The 12,423-nt window shown below is 34.0% G+C and overlaps 1 protein-coding gene across 6 annotated transcripts in view; it reads right to left on the reverse strand.

Moving 5' to 3' along the window:
- Nucleotides 1-1,492: 1,492 nt before the first annotated feature.
- The window catches only part of XPO1 (exportin 1), a 42,819-nt gene continuing 31,888 nt past the window's right edge, over nucleotides 1,493-12,423 (reverse strand). For all 6 annotated transcript variants that reach the window (XM_025261220.3, XM_025261221.3, XM_006066152.4 and 3 more), the window contains 16 exons: nucleotides 12,267-12,395; nucleotides 11,710-11,868; nucleotides 10,559-10,756; nucleotides 10,084-10,222; nucleotides 9,700-9,881; nucleotides 9,464-9,620; nucleotides 9,215-9,378; nucleotides 8,805-8,939; nucleotides 8,292-8,475; nucleotides 7,676-7,782; nucleotides 5,438-5,632; nucleotides 4,635-4,803; nucleotides 4,097-4,231; nucleotides 3,852-4,011; nucleotides 3,665-3,761; nucleotides 1,493-2,563 (listed from right to left, as the gene is read on the reverse strand). In XM_025261220.3, coding sequence (XP_025117005.1) covers nucleotides 2,417-2,563; nucleotides 3,665-3,761; nucleotides 3,852-4,011; nucleotides 4,097-4,231; nucleotides 4,635-4,803; nucleotides 5,438-5,632; nucleotides 7,676-7,782; nucleotides 8,292-8,475; nucleotides 8,805-8,939; nucleotides 9,215-9,378; nucleotides 9,464-9,620; nucleotides 9,700-9,881; nucleotides 10,084-10,222; nucleotides 10,559-10,756; nucleotides 11,710-11,868; nucleotides 12,267-12,395 — 2,457 coding nt within the window. In that variant the 3' untranslated portion in view covers nucleotides 1,493-2,416. The remainder of the gene's footprint in view (nucleotides 2,564-3,664; nucleotides 3,762-3,851; nucleotides 4,012-4,096; nucleotides 4,232-4,634; nucleotides 4,804-5,437; nucleotides 5,633-7,675; nucleotides 7,783-8,291; nucleotides 8,476-8,804; nucleotides 8,940-9,214; nucleotides 9,379-9,463; nucleotides 9,621-9,699; nucleotides 9,882-10,083; nucleotides 10,223-10,558; nucleotides 10,757-11,709; nucleotides 11,869-12,266; nucleotides 12,396-12,423) is intronic.

Genomic DNA, 12,423 nt, shown 5'->3' on the forward strand with positions numbered 1-12,423 from the left:
AATTCTTTACATTATAGCTTATTGACAGCTTCCCTGCTTAGGTCCCAAGAAAAACTTGGTTGCCACTAAAGAAAATATGGAAGTGTGATTATTCTTCCAATGATTATTTACTCTCCCCCTTATCAAGTTTATATCCTGCTGCCTTCGTATGCCTTTTTGCATAGAATATTTTGTTGCTGACCAATCTAAGACACTTTAATACTTTTGTGTAAGACAATTTTTTTTGGTAAGACAATAAATAGCAATAAATGCATACAAACAATTATTGAGTTCACACATGGACAAGCAGGGAAATATATCAACAGTACTGCCTAGCCACCAGTTTTTAAGGTGCCACAGATCTTCAGAGATGCTAAAATGTTAGAACAGCATCCTACTGTTGATATCCTAACTGACTCAGGAATTAGCTTTTGTGAGACCATTTTCAGTTCAAAAGACTTGTCTATGATTCTAATGGGTGTCTAAACCAAGATTCAGACATACTTATGAGACAATTCCAGTTCTCTCTCACAATTTATAACACCTGAGACGCTGCCTTTTTGCAAGGGTTAAACAACACTGAGCCAAATGTTTCAAATGGCCAGTTTATCAGTATGCTTTCTTGTAAAACACGTTGAGGCTGGCCTGATATGATTAACTTTTATTCAAGCAAGAAATGCCCACAATAAGTTTAATTTTCTATTAGCATGTTCTCATTTTGGCCAAAGCTTGGTTTCTTCAACATTCAAAACATATCAAGGTAGGCAATGGGGCTGTAGGGTAAGAAAATTATACATGACCACTGATGGAAAGCAGATTTCAAATACAGCATATGATTTGAATCTGAACTCTTTTAACTGTTCCAAGAAAACTTATTTATAGGCAAACACCAGTAAGAAAATCAAAGCTTTTAAGAAAGCTAAAGTATTAAACAAAGTACTTCAATATTCCTCTCTGTATATTTAAAACATCTATTTGTTGTTTTAAAAAGACTTTTATGCATGATTACATTCTACTGAAATAATGCCAATCTTTGCCAAAGACCTATATAAAAAGTTAGGAGAATAGCAATTATACAAAATTGCTGATTCTCCACCAACATGAGGCACTTCAAATGCTTAGGTTTTAGTTTAGGTATATAGAAGGCTAATTTAATCATCTGGAAACAGGCTCACCCAAGCTGGTTTCCTTTTTCTATCCCCTTTTCATATTTTGTAGGGAATCTACAGCTTTGTTACCCCCCAATTCCTAACCAAAGGAAAGATGCTTTTTAACTGCAAGTAAAGGTAAAATGTGTGCCAAGCTGTCCACAGGAGGGATTTGTTTCTTGGGAACAGACGATATCTCAGGAACATGTTCATTTTATACAAATGCTGCCTTTACTCAATAACCTTAGAAATAATACTTGGAAGTCAACAGTTATCAAAATTCATTTAAAAATGTTACCTAACACCTAAACATAAATAACCACTTTCATTAATACAGGAATAAGTTTGAGCCAATAAAGGGAAAATAAATGTAAACCAAGTTTATTTTGCTTTTTAAGTAGTGTTCTTAAAGCACTACAGCTTGGTAAACAATGTAAATTAGTATAAGTCATCTCAAAAGCCAGAGTTTTGTTTTGTTTGTTTTTAATGAGTTGTTAAAAAGATGCAGCCTATTCTAACAGGATAAATATTTTTAACCATTTCACTTTGAGTTAATGAAGGCTCACAAATGAGCAACACTCCTCATTGAGGAAAACAAAAAGCTGTTGTCGACAAGCGACAGCACACACACACAAAAACAAAAAGAACTGTGTAAAAATAACTAACTGTGTTCCCATATTTTTTGAAGTCGTTTACAATGGGATGATATGCACATGATCTTGCTGCAAACTTGCCATACAGACTTGTAATACATGTAGTCTAGACAAACAATTCAGTCCAAGAGGTGCTAGCTTCAGACAATGCAGCACTATAATCCTTTTAACAACGCAATCTGTTTTACTCATTATCTTTTCTTCTAGACTGAAATACAGGCTAGAAAGAAAATGCTCCCTAATTAAAAACTGGTATTCTTTACAGGAAAAATTGTATACTTTTGCATCAGAATTTACAAGTATATGTTCAAATTGGATTTGCCTCCTCCCCCCATCCCAGCCACAAAATGGGGATGAAGTTAAAATTTTTAAAAATGCCGTAATTTTCAACTTCATGCAAACTAAATAAAGATGACCAAAACAAAAGCTTAAACAATGGAAGGATATTTCACAGAAAATTTCTTATACAAAAAACACATAAGAAAAGGGGCCACTAGGTGACATTTTAATTTACAAATTGGCATCATTTTGGTCGACAAATATCCAGATGCTGTTTTCATCTGCTAACAAGAGTTGCAGAGGAAAAGAAAAAAAAAGAAAAAAAAGAAAAAAAAAAACCCAGCATGACTTCTGATTTTAATCACACATTTCTTCTGGAATTTCATGTGGATTAAGGATGCCTGGAACAGACATCTGAAGTTTGTGTTTTTCTTCCTGAGCCTGTCGAAGGGCTGTTTCTCGTTCTTCCAAAAAGAGATCCGATGTATCTTCACCTGCAAACTCCTGTGAAAAGATGGTCAACTGTCAACATACTTAGCAGTGTAATTTATCCATCAATTGTTGGGCTTAAATTATATATGTAATTCTACACAGTTGAATTAAAGACTAAATGTGTTAGTTGGGAGGGAAAGATTACAAAAGAGGGATAGTATAATGCCACATATAAAACATACTTCAAGAGCAATGATAATAAGAAAGACTAATGATCAAGTTTAAGTATATTATCATTGCCTCATAGCTATGTTATCAATTATCATCCTTTATAGCTCTGTAAGAATTAGCTTTTTTTACACTTAAAAAAAAAAAAAAAACTTTGTATTTTGGAGGGGGGAAAAACCTGCATGTTATGTGATCAATTCTTATTTAATAGATATGGACAAGAATTCATCAGCTCTTTTTGACTTCTTTAAAACACAACAAAAATTCCTCTTCCCCTAAGTCAACAAAGCACTGTAACAGCAGTAAATAACAGGCTAGTATCTGCTAATCACCATTGCTGCTGCTACTGCTAAGTCACTTCAGTCGTGTCCGACTCTGTGCGACCCCATAGACGGCAGCCCACCAAGCTCCCCCGTCCCTGGGACTCTCCAGGCAAGAACACTGGAGTGGGTTGCCATTTCCTTCTACAAACCGTGAAAGTGAAGTCGCTCAGTCATGTCCGACTCTTAGCAACCCCATGGACTGCAGCCTACCAGGCTCCTCCATCCATGGGATTTTCCAGGCAAGAGTACTGGAGTGGGGTGCCATTGCCTTCTCCACTAATCACCATGGTTCCCCCTAAAATGAATTCTTTACTAACAATGTGGAAAATCCCAAAAGGAACTATCAATATATTTCACTCCCCCCACTCCTTTAAAAATATCTATGGGATTCAATCACAATGTTGCAATAGACATAGTTACCCCAAACATTTTAAACCTATCTCCTCTTCTGGCTTTGTTTTAAAGTTTTTCTTTCTGTAATCTATCTCAAAAGAGTAAGACTGTACATATTTTACAAGTACACTCATTTTGCTCATTACAAAAAGTGGTCAATTTTTCTGGATGCAAGAATGCAATTAGTATTTACTCTCAGTATTTCTGCAACTGCAAATAAAATACGTACCTTTATCTGTACCAGGAAATCCCGAAGATGTTCCTTGAATGCAGGAATATCCTGATTTAAGCTGAAAAGTCCTGTCACAAAGAGCTTTACTTGAGCGCTGCAAGTTAAAATACAATGATTAATCGCTTAAAAAAAAAAACACACAAACACCCTTAAAAAACTTAGGTTTATAAAAAGGGATATTTACTCTTGTAGATGAGGGAATGCGGACTTAAGAAGATTAGCCACATATTCCTGAATAAACATTTGGTTGTTAACTGGATTTCCAGGATTTAATGGTGTACTTATTTTTCCTTCTTCAACCAAATTAAACATATATGCAAGGATAGATGCATGCATTGTTAAACCTGTTGATAAGGAGGACATCATTAAACTCTAAGATATAATAACAGTCAGAAGAAACATAGAATTTTTACAGCTTTAAAGTCTTACCAGCAGTATGCGAGGTGTCTGTCACAACAGAAAAGATATGCTGAAGAATATCACAAAAATAAGTCTGATAAAAACTCTGAGCTGCAGCTTCTTCTTGTGCAACATTTTGTAAGAGTGTAAAAAGTATCTGTAGGCCTAAAAGACATATAAAGCCAATCAAGTTACTCCATACTGACAACATTCACAATGGTACTTCAGCTATCAAACAATTCAAAGTACCTCTCGTTTTTTTTTTTAAGCTCAAGACAATTATTTGCCTAAATTATCTTGACTCAGTAATGGAGTTAAATTAGAATCAATGACTGCTTACTTACAGACTAATCTAACCATTATCACCTTTCCATTATTTCTTAAGGTTTAGTTAATTCTCTCCCACATCCATTACTGATGCACTCAAGAAAACCCATGACAAGTGAAGTGATACCTCTTGTGTGCAACTACAAATACACAGATAGATGGGTGTCTATTTGTAAGTGTCCGTATGTGGATTGTGGGTTGGTAGGCAAATGAATAAAGAACATCATTTTTATGTATTTACCTGTATCTGCTACATTCCTCATGGTATGTTTAAAAGCCCAAATAATAGAATCCAAAACAAGTTTAAACTGTGCCGGTGGAATAGCCAGGAATGCTGGGAAACAATGAGAATTGACAGCCTGAAGTAGTAAGAAAAAGTTCGTTCTGTGTTCAGGATATTCTTCAAAGTCCTAAAAATAAATGGTGAGAACAAAATAGAAGATACAATGCCTTAAACTGTTATTTAATGGAAGAGGGAAAGCAAGCTCTAATTCATTATAAATATTTGGAGTTGTTAGTGGACCCCGTAAGAGAGAACAAAAATACTATTACACAAATGGATTGTCAATATGAAGGAATACAAGGTCATCTTATTATAAAGAGAACTCAACAAAACCCACAAAGACCATCACATTTTCTATTAGCATTGAGACTTGCTACCACTTTAAAGTGACTTTGAGATCAGTAACACAGATTAGAGAAGTCTACTGTGTAAATGTGTACACATGTATTTATTTACATGTTTTTCTTTTTGGTTAATAAATTTTCTTGTTCTTTATAAACATATACTACATTTTACTAAACTGAACTAAAAATCCATTGACTAAAACGTTTCAAGTTTTAAATAAATGTTAGCTGCTATTTGAATTAAAAACTTTGGCAAATTTAAAAAACAAGTACTTTTCTTATCTAGAAGTTCAAATGTTTTAACATCAGAGCCTAAAATTTATGCTATGCTCATAGACAGCCATCATTTACGCTTTTAAAAGTTATATGGATAACTGTAGAACTTGCCATTACGTAACTGAAATGCAAATTGCATACCTTATTTATCATATTCAATGTGCACTCAAAAACAGCATCAAATATTTGAGGTATTTCAGCTGTTATATGTCCTCCTAACTTGTTGACAATAATAGCCATAGTACTAAGCACTTCTGGCTCTCTAGCAGCTGGGACATTTCTCTGGTAATCAATGAGAACTGCATCCAACAGAGGAGGAACAAAATTTTCAGCTACCTGTTTAAAAAAAAACAACAACAAAACTTTTCATTTTAATTCAGGCACTTGCCAACTCTTACTAAGCAGCCAGGTCAATGTTACCTCGTAAAACTTAATTTAGGCTGATCGTCTACTGAAAAACGGAAACTCCTACGGCTTTAATTCTGGTGTATTAGAACTTTACAAAGAAAAATCAAGAAACCAAAATAGGCAGAAGAGGGCCACAGACATTGTACAGTTTAAATCTATACTTATTAAAGAAAACTGGGGCCTGACATCAAGTGACTAGCTCTAAGTATTTTGGCAGGACCAGGATTCTAGGGATACTGTGTGTGTGTGTGTGTGTGTGTGTGTGTGTGTGTGAGGCACGGGGAAGGTAATGCCTAACTGTACACCCAAGTATTCAAATCTAACCAAAATCAGACCTCCACCATCAATGTTTTTAAAATTTAATGAATGCTAACCGATAGTTTTAAGAAATAATAACCATTACTTACTCTCAAAAAAGGAACTACACTATGCCAGAAAGACTGTGGTAGGCTTTCCAAGATTCCCAATAAACACAGTCTAAGGTGTAAACTCTATGCTTTATAATGCATCCTCCATTGAGATGTGCTCAATAAATATAATCATGTTTCATTTAACTAAACAGTAGTAGTGTCCCAATACACAAAACAGGCCTAGCAAGATTTGAAGGATAAGCACAAAATTATTTTTCTTTTACTTACTAGGTTTTCTCTTAACTAAAACCAATTCTCCCTTCTTTTTCTTCCTTTAAGTTCTACTCAGACATGATTAAGTTCTACAAGTTTACTTACATCATCAAATGATTATAGAAGAGTTAAGTTTAGTGATCATCATAGATATTTTATATATAACACCTCATATAGATATAAACAGAAAAAAAGTTGATAAAAATGCTTAAGATTTACTCAACTTTCTTACAAAACATACAGCAGTGTAAATTTTATATACCATGTTTGTAAATTACATCCTTCTTTTGACCTACAACATGACATTAGTTCCTATTAACAAAGTCTAGTGATTTAATATTTTTATACATTCTAAAATGATCCCATTAAATTTATAGTCTGTCACTATAAAAAGATATTAGTTCTTGACTATTATACACTATTTCCCATACTGTACACTTCATACCCATGCCTCATTTATCCTTTCCTTGACCACTCTCATATTTCCACTCTTAACACTGAATTTATTTTCCTACACACTAAATCTGAATTATTCGACTATCTTTGAATTCACAGCCCCAAAGCTCAACATAAATCTTAGCTGTAAACTAGTTTGATACCTTGGTAATTTCCTGAAAAAATTTTCCAGTATTAACAGGAACAATATTTAAGTATCAAATTTATGAAAGTAAGTAGCACAGTTCTCAATGCTACTTCCACACAATAGTGATGAACAGGAAAGGATTTATTGTAATGTTCCAAGGATCCAGAAGAAGGAAGGTTTAACAATAACTAAACATAAATAGTTACCCCAAGTTCAAGCATATAGAGCTAATTACTTTCTGAAAACCATTTAAGACTGACAGGAGTAAGACAGCACAATAGACTTTTAAACCTTCAACTAAGAAACTGCTTAATCCCACTAAAGAGGGAAACAGCTCTTGTGACAGCTTTACAAATTGCTCCCAAAACCATCAGGAAAAGAAATTTCATTTGAACTCTATCCATGGAAAATAAAAATGACCCAATCATCTCAACTGTCTTATTACATCACCACCCTCCCCCTACCAACAGCAATTTCTTTGGAAGAAGGTATGTATCTTGGGCCTCCCTGGTGGCTGGCTCAATTGGTAAAAGAACTGCCTGCAATGCAAGAGACCTATGTTCAATTCCTGGGTTGGGAAGATCCCCTGGAGAAGGGATCTTACTATTTTAAGGGACTCCAGAACTCCAATAAATAGAATGCTATAAAGTAATACCAATGTAAACATCTAAATTACCTTTTAAATAGCTAAATGCATACAGAATATATACACATTCTAGAGAGTACAGTAGCAACTTTAAAAAACAAAAATGACATCTCACTTACCATCTGTGGATCATTAGACCGGCTCACCCAACCAGATATTAACTTTAAAGTTTCTCTTTTTACTGTTCGCATACTTCTAATCAATGGTTGCTTTGTAACCATCTCACCTAAAAAACAAAATCAGGTGGAATCCAATTTGACAACTAAAATTCTACATTGGCAGTTACCTGTACTTCAGATACTACTGGTTTCCATTCTCCATTAGAAAACCTAAAGACAAAGAGTGCTCCTGCTCATTCATGTCCAACTCTTTGCAACCCTATGAACTATAGCCTGCCAGCATCGTTTGTTCCCAGGATTTTTCCAGGCAAGAGTACTAGAGTGGACTGCCATTTCCTCCTCCAGGGGATATTCCAGACCCACGGATCATTGGCGGGCAGATTCTTTACTACTGAGCTACCCGGAATGCCACAAAAAACAAGAGGACACAGATGAATTTCCTGGGAAAATAAACTAATTTTATAAGGGAAAGGGGCATGTGTGACTCATTAAAAATTGTTGAGGATTGCCTAAAACACGGGAGGTATTTTGTCAAAAGTGCTAAACACTTATGGCTAAGGCAAAGAATGTAGAACTAACTTAATATAGTATTCCATAAGAATTCAGAATTGCTTACCATTAGCTTGAATAGCTGCAGAAATATTTTCACTGAGGCACTTGTATACATTAAGCATATCTAAATAAATTCTCCCAAGCTGAATCACAAATGGGTGTCCAACTGCTTTGCAAGCTCTCACATTTGTTTTCAGTATGCTACCAAGTTGCTTGACAGTTTCAGGATCTTTAAGTATATCCACATTCTGTAAGAACAAAACACAACTCCACTTATCGTAAGAGAATTCTTTTTGCTAAAGCAAAAAAAATTACCCACGTTACTACGAACCACCATCACATATATAATCTTAAAGTGTAAAAGTACTGTACAAGTCTTTATTACTAAAGAATAGAGGAAAGTATTTCCCAAAATATCATCCAAACAGAATAAAAATGTTACCATTCTTTCAATGTGCAAAAACACACAAAGCACTATGGATCAGATATACATGTCAAGGTACTAAATTTACTACTTTTGTAAATATAACTTTCTTAGATTCCATTTGAACTTTCACAAAAAGTAACTAAAACTTACTTTGGTTGCTTGCTGGATTATGCTATCCCAAACCTGATTAGGAAGTAGCATATATTTTTCTATCAAATGTTCTTGTACTGTTTGGTCTGTTTGTGCACCAATCATGTACCCCACAGCTTCATAAAATGTATGGACCTATGTTAAAAGGCAGACATGTTACTTGTATGCATCATAATAAGGAAAATCACATACAAATAATTCATTACACAACTTAAGCTAATTTTGTTAACATGTTAGTAATAATTAAATAGTAATTCAGTTTAACACACTTCTGATTGAATTTCTGCCTCACTATAAAAATTTAAACACAGAAACACTTGAATCCATTAGTGGCATTCTACCCCCATTAATGAATTTTCATTAAAACAGTAGTTATTTTCTAAGAAAAATATGCTTACTGATCCACATACCTGTTGAGGTTGAAGATCGCAAATTATAGTGTTAATGTTGTTCAAAATCTCATCAATAAATGGCATTACTTCTCCAACCTGAACCTGAACAAAATGCCTGCGGCACTTTTGAGCTATTTTAATGAAAGTATCACAAGCCATGTCCTGGACTCCATCGTGGGTCTCTTAACAAAACAAAAACAAATATCAAAAAAAAATTTGCCTTTTCCATTAAGCAACAATAAAATATATTAAGCAAACAGGATTTACCATGCATGAATTCGAAGAGCTTGTTAACTACTGTCTTCAAAAATTTCCAGTGAGCTCTTAAAAATCGTGGATATTGACCTACTATGTACATGATATTTGATGCAATAATAGCTTTATTATCTTTGCCTCTTTTCTGTTCACACAATCCTAATAGATCCTGTAAAGTAAGAAAAATTTCAGTCATTTATAGTAAAATACACTAACAAGGTTCTAGTTCACACCTATCTCTTGCATACCTTTATAACAGTAACAAGAAATCGCTTTTCATCCTCTTCATGCATTGCTCCACTAATGGAGCCTATTGCCCAACACAATGTATTCAAATTCTTCCATGACCACTCCGTACCATTCACTTGATTGTGAAGCTTCTCGGTCATTATTCTTTCTGTATCTACATAATCCAGATGAGTAAGATAAACTACAGGAAAGAAAAAAATTCCACATTTTAAAATGCAAAACTTAATGAGCAAAAAGATTTTTACTAAGACAAACAGCACTCTAATAAAGATAGCTATTAACAGACTCAGAAACTAAGCATGCCTTGTTTCCTAAACAGTATTTCCACAAAAGAATACAATTTTTAAAAATAAGGATTAAATTAATAGTATTTATTAACTTACCTAATGTTTCTCTCATATTCTTATACAAATTTATGGAATCTGTATCCTTCATGAATTCTCTTACAACTTCTCCCTGATCATTTTCTACAACTAATACTTCCTCTGGTTTAGCCATTCTACTAACCATTAATAAACGGACCTATTCAGCAATTAAAAAAAAAAAAAAAATCTGTTAGATCTCTGAAATTAGTTACATCAACTATAACTCCCACTCTTAAAAAATGGCACTTAACACCAACATACCAAACACAATCATGCCCACAATATAAAATAAATATACTTAAAATGTAATTCTACAATAAATTTCAATCTAAACATGGACAAAAATCAACTGTTAACTTTCCTGCATCTCATTTGCATTTCTAACAAACTCACAGGTTGTGCTTGGATAGATTCAGCCAAAAAATAAAAGCCAGCATTTTCATCTGGTCCTCCAAAATCAGAGAAAGCACACTCAACCACATACTGTTGTTACCTTGGACAATACAGGCAAATATAGCTGTCTCCTAGGAGGAACGTCAAAATGCTGACTTCCAGATAGCAACGGAGAGGCAGATGTTGAGAACGGGCTCTCTCTATAGAGTTCAGCTGCCAGGTGATTCCAGTACTCAAGACAAATCTTAAAGATTTCAGTTTCCTCTACTTCGGATACCAACAACATATAATGAAGGGCCTACACAGAAGACCAAAACTATTAAAACAATCCTTAGACATTACTAACAACCTCAAACTGTTTTCCATTTGCTATGTTAATGGGAAATAAAAATTCATATTGCTTTTTGTACACTATGAAGATTCATCATTTATCAAATATACAATAGAAACTGTATATGAGCAAAGTGCACTTTCTTCTGACATGTCGTAGAATATGCTAAGAAACTTACATGATTGTTAAAAAGTATGGACATCAAACAATATTTGGTAATAGCAAAAAGGAAGAAATAATTCAAATGTTCAACAGATGTACGGACACAAAAAATGATGTATATCCATATAAAGGGATATTATTCGGCATGAAAGGGATGAAGTACTGACATATGCTATAACATGGTAAGACGTTAAGTGAAAGAAAGCAGTAACAACGAAAGTCCATACTTTATAATTCCAGTATGTGAAAGGTTTAGAATAGGTAAATCCATTGAGTTGTACAGCAAATTACTTGTTGCTGGGGACTGGAGGGAAGAGCAGAATGGAATGACTTGTTTCAATGGGTCCCTTTATCCTTTGTGGGTAATGAAAAAATGTTTTAGAATAGATAAATGGTTGACAACACTGTGAATGTACTAAATGCCACTCGTGCAATCTGTGAATGTACTAAATACCACTCAGGCAATTTAAAAGTTGTATGTTATTACACCTCTATTTTAATATAAGGTTTTTAGACTTTGCATCTTAGGAATGACACATTTGCACACTTATTGGAATTTAATTTTCATTATAAATTACTGATCTGACATGGAATAGAACAGAGAAATCAGGACACTTGGCTTCTGACTAGAATTCAGAATTGAGAGCATGTATTGTGCAGACAATAAGATATGTCAAAGAGTATGTCAAGAGAATTTTAGAACAAAAGCAGTTTACATTATAATTAATTTCAGAAGCCAAAAGCTCCACAAAGCCTACCTCCATGAGTGTTTCCCTGAGATTTAATCTTTTTTCTATAAGTTGACCATGTTCTTTAAGAAAGGTGCAGAGAAACAAACTGAGATTTTGAATAAAGTTCTGTTCATCATCCTTTCCATTTGAGTATGCAAGTCGAATATTGGTATTTAGAGGAAGCATCTGCAAATTTAAATATGGATCATAAGCCTTCAAAATAACAACAAAGATACTACATTTAAGTTCTAAATTTCCACCAGGTTTTATTAATTTTAAAACATATGGAGTTAAATAGCTATCTTTCAATAAAATGCCTTGGTCTATTATATCCATTTTTGTACCTTTCTGTCCTAGCTTTTGTTTTTTAAATCAAAAGCACAGTACGATTTCCTCAAAGACAATCCTTTGAAATTTTTCCTAAATCAGTTTTCCCACCTCAGTGTATATAATATATATATATAATAAACACAGAATTGCACTGATCTATTTATGTTAAGCTGTGGTGAAATGGTTCAACTGAAATCCAACTTTTTCTAAGGCACTAAAATTGTTTAGTCAGTTTAATAAGAGTGTTACATTACCTGTTTTAGCTGCATCATTGTCAGTGTAAATAGCGTTACAAATTGCTCCTCATACTGGCTTACACTCACACCAGCAATCTCAGTGAGGCACTTCAGAGAGACATTTCGAAACATTGGAACATTCAGGAACTATTTTAATTAAAAGAAAGGGGAGAGA

This window comes from Bubalus bubalis, chromosome 12 (genome assembly GCF_019923935.1).
Source record: "Bubalus bubalis isolate 160015118507 breed Murrah chromosome 12, NDDB_SH_1, whole genome shotgun sequence".
In the NCBI taxonomy this organism is placed as follows: Eukaryota; Metazoa; Chordata; class Mammalia; order Artiodactyla; family Bovidae; genus Bubalus; species Bubalus bubalis.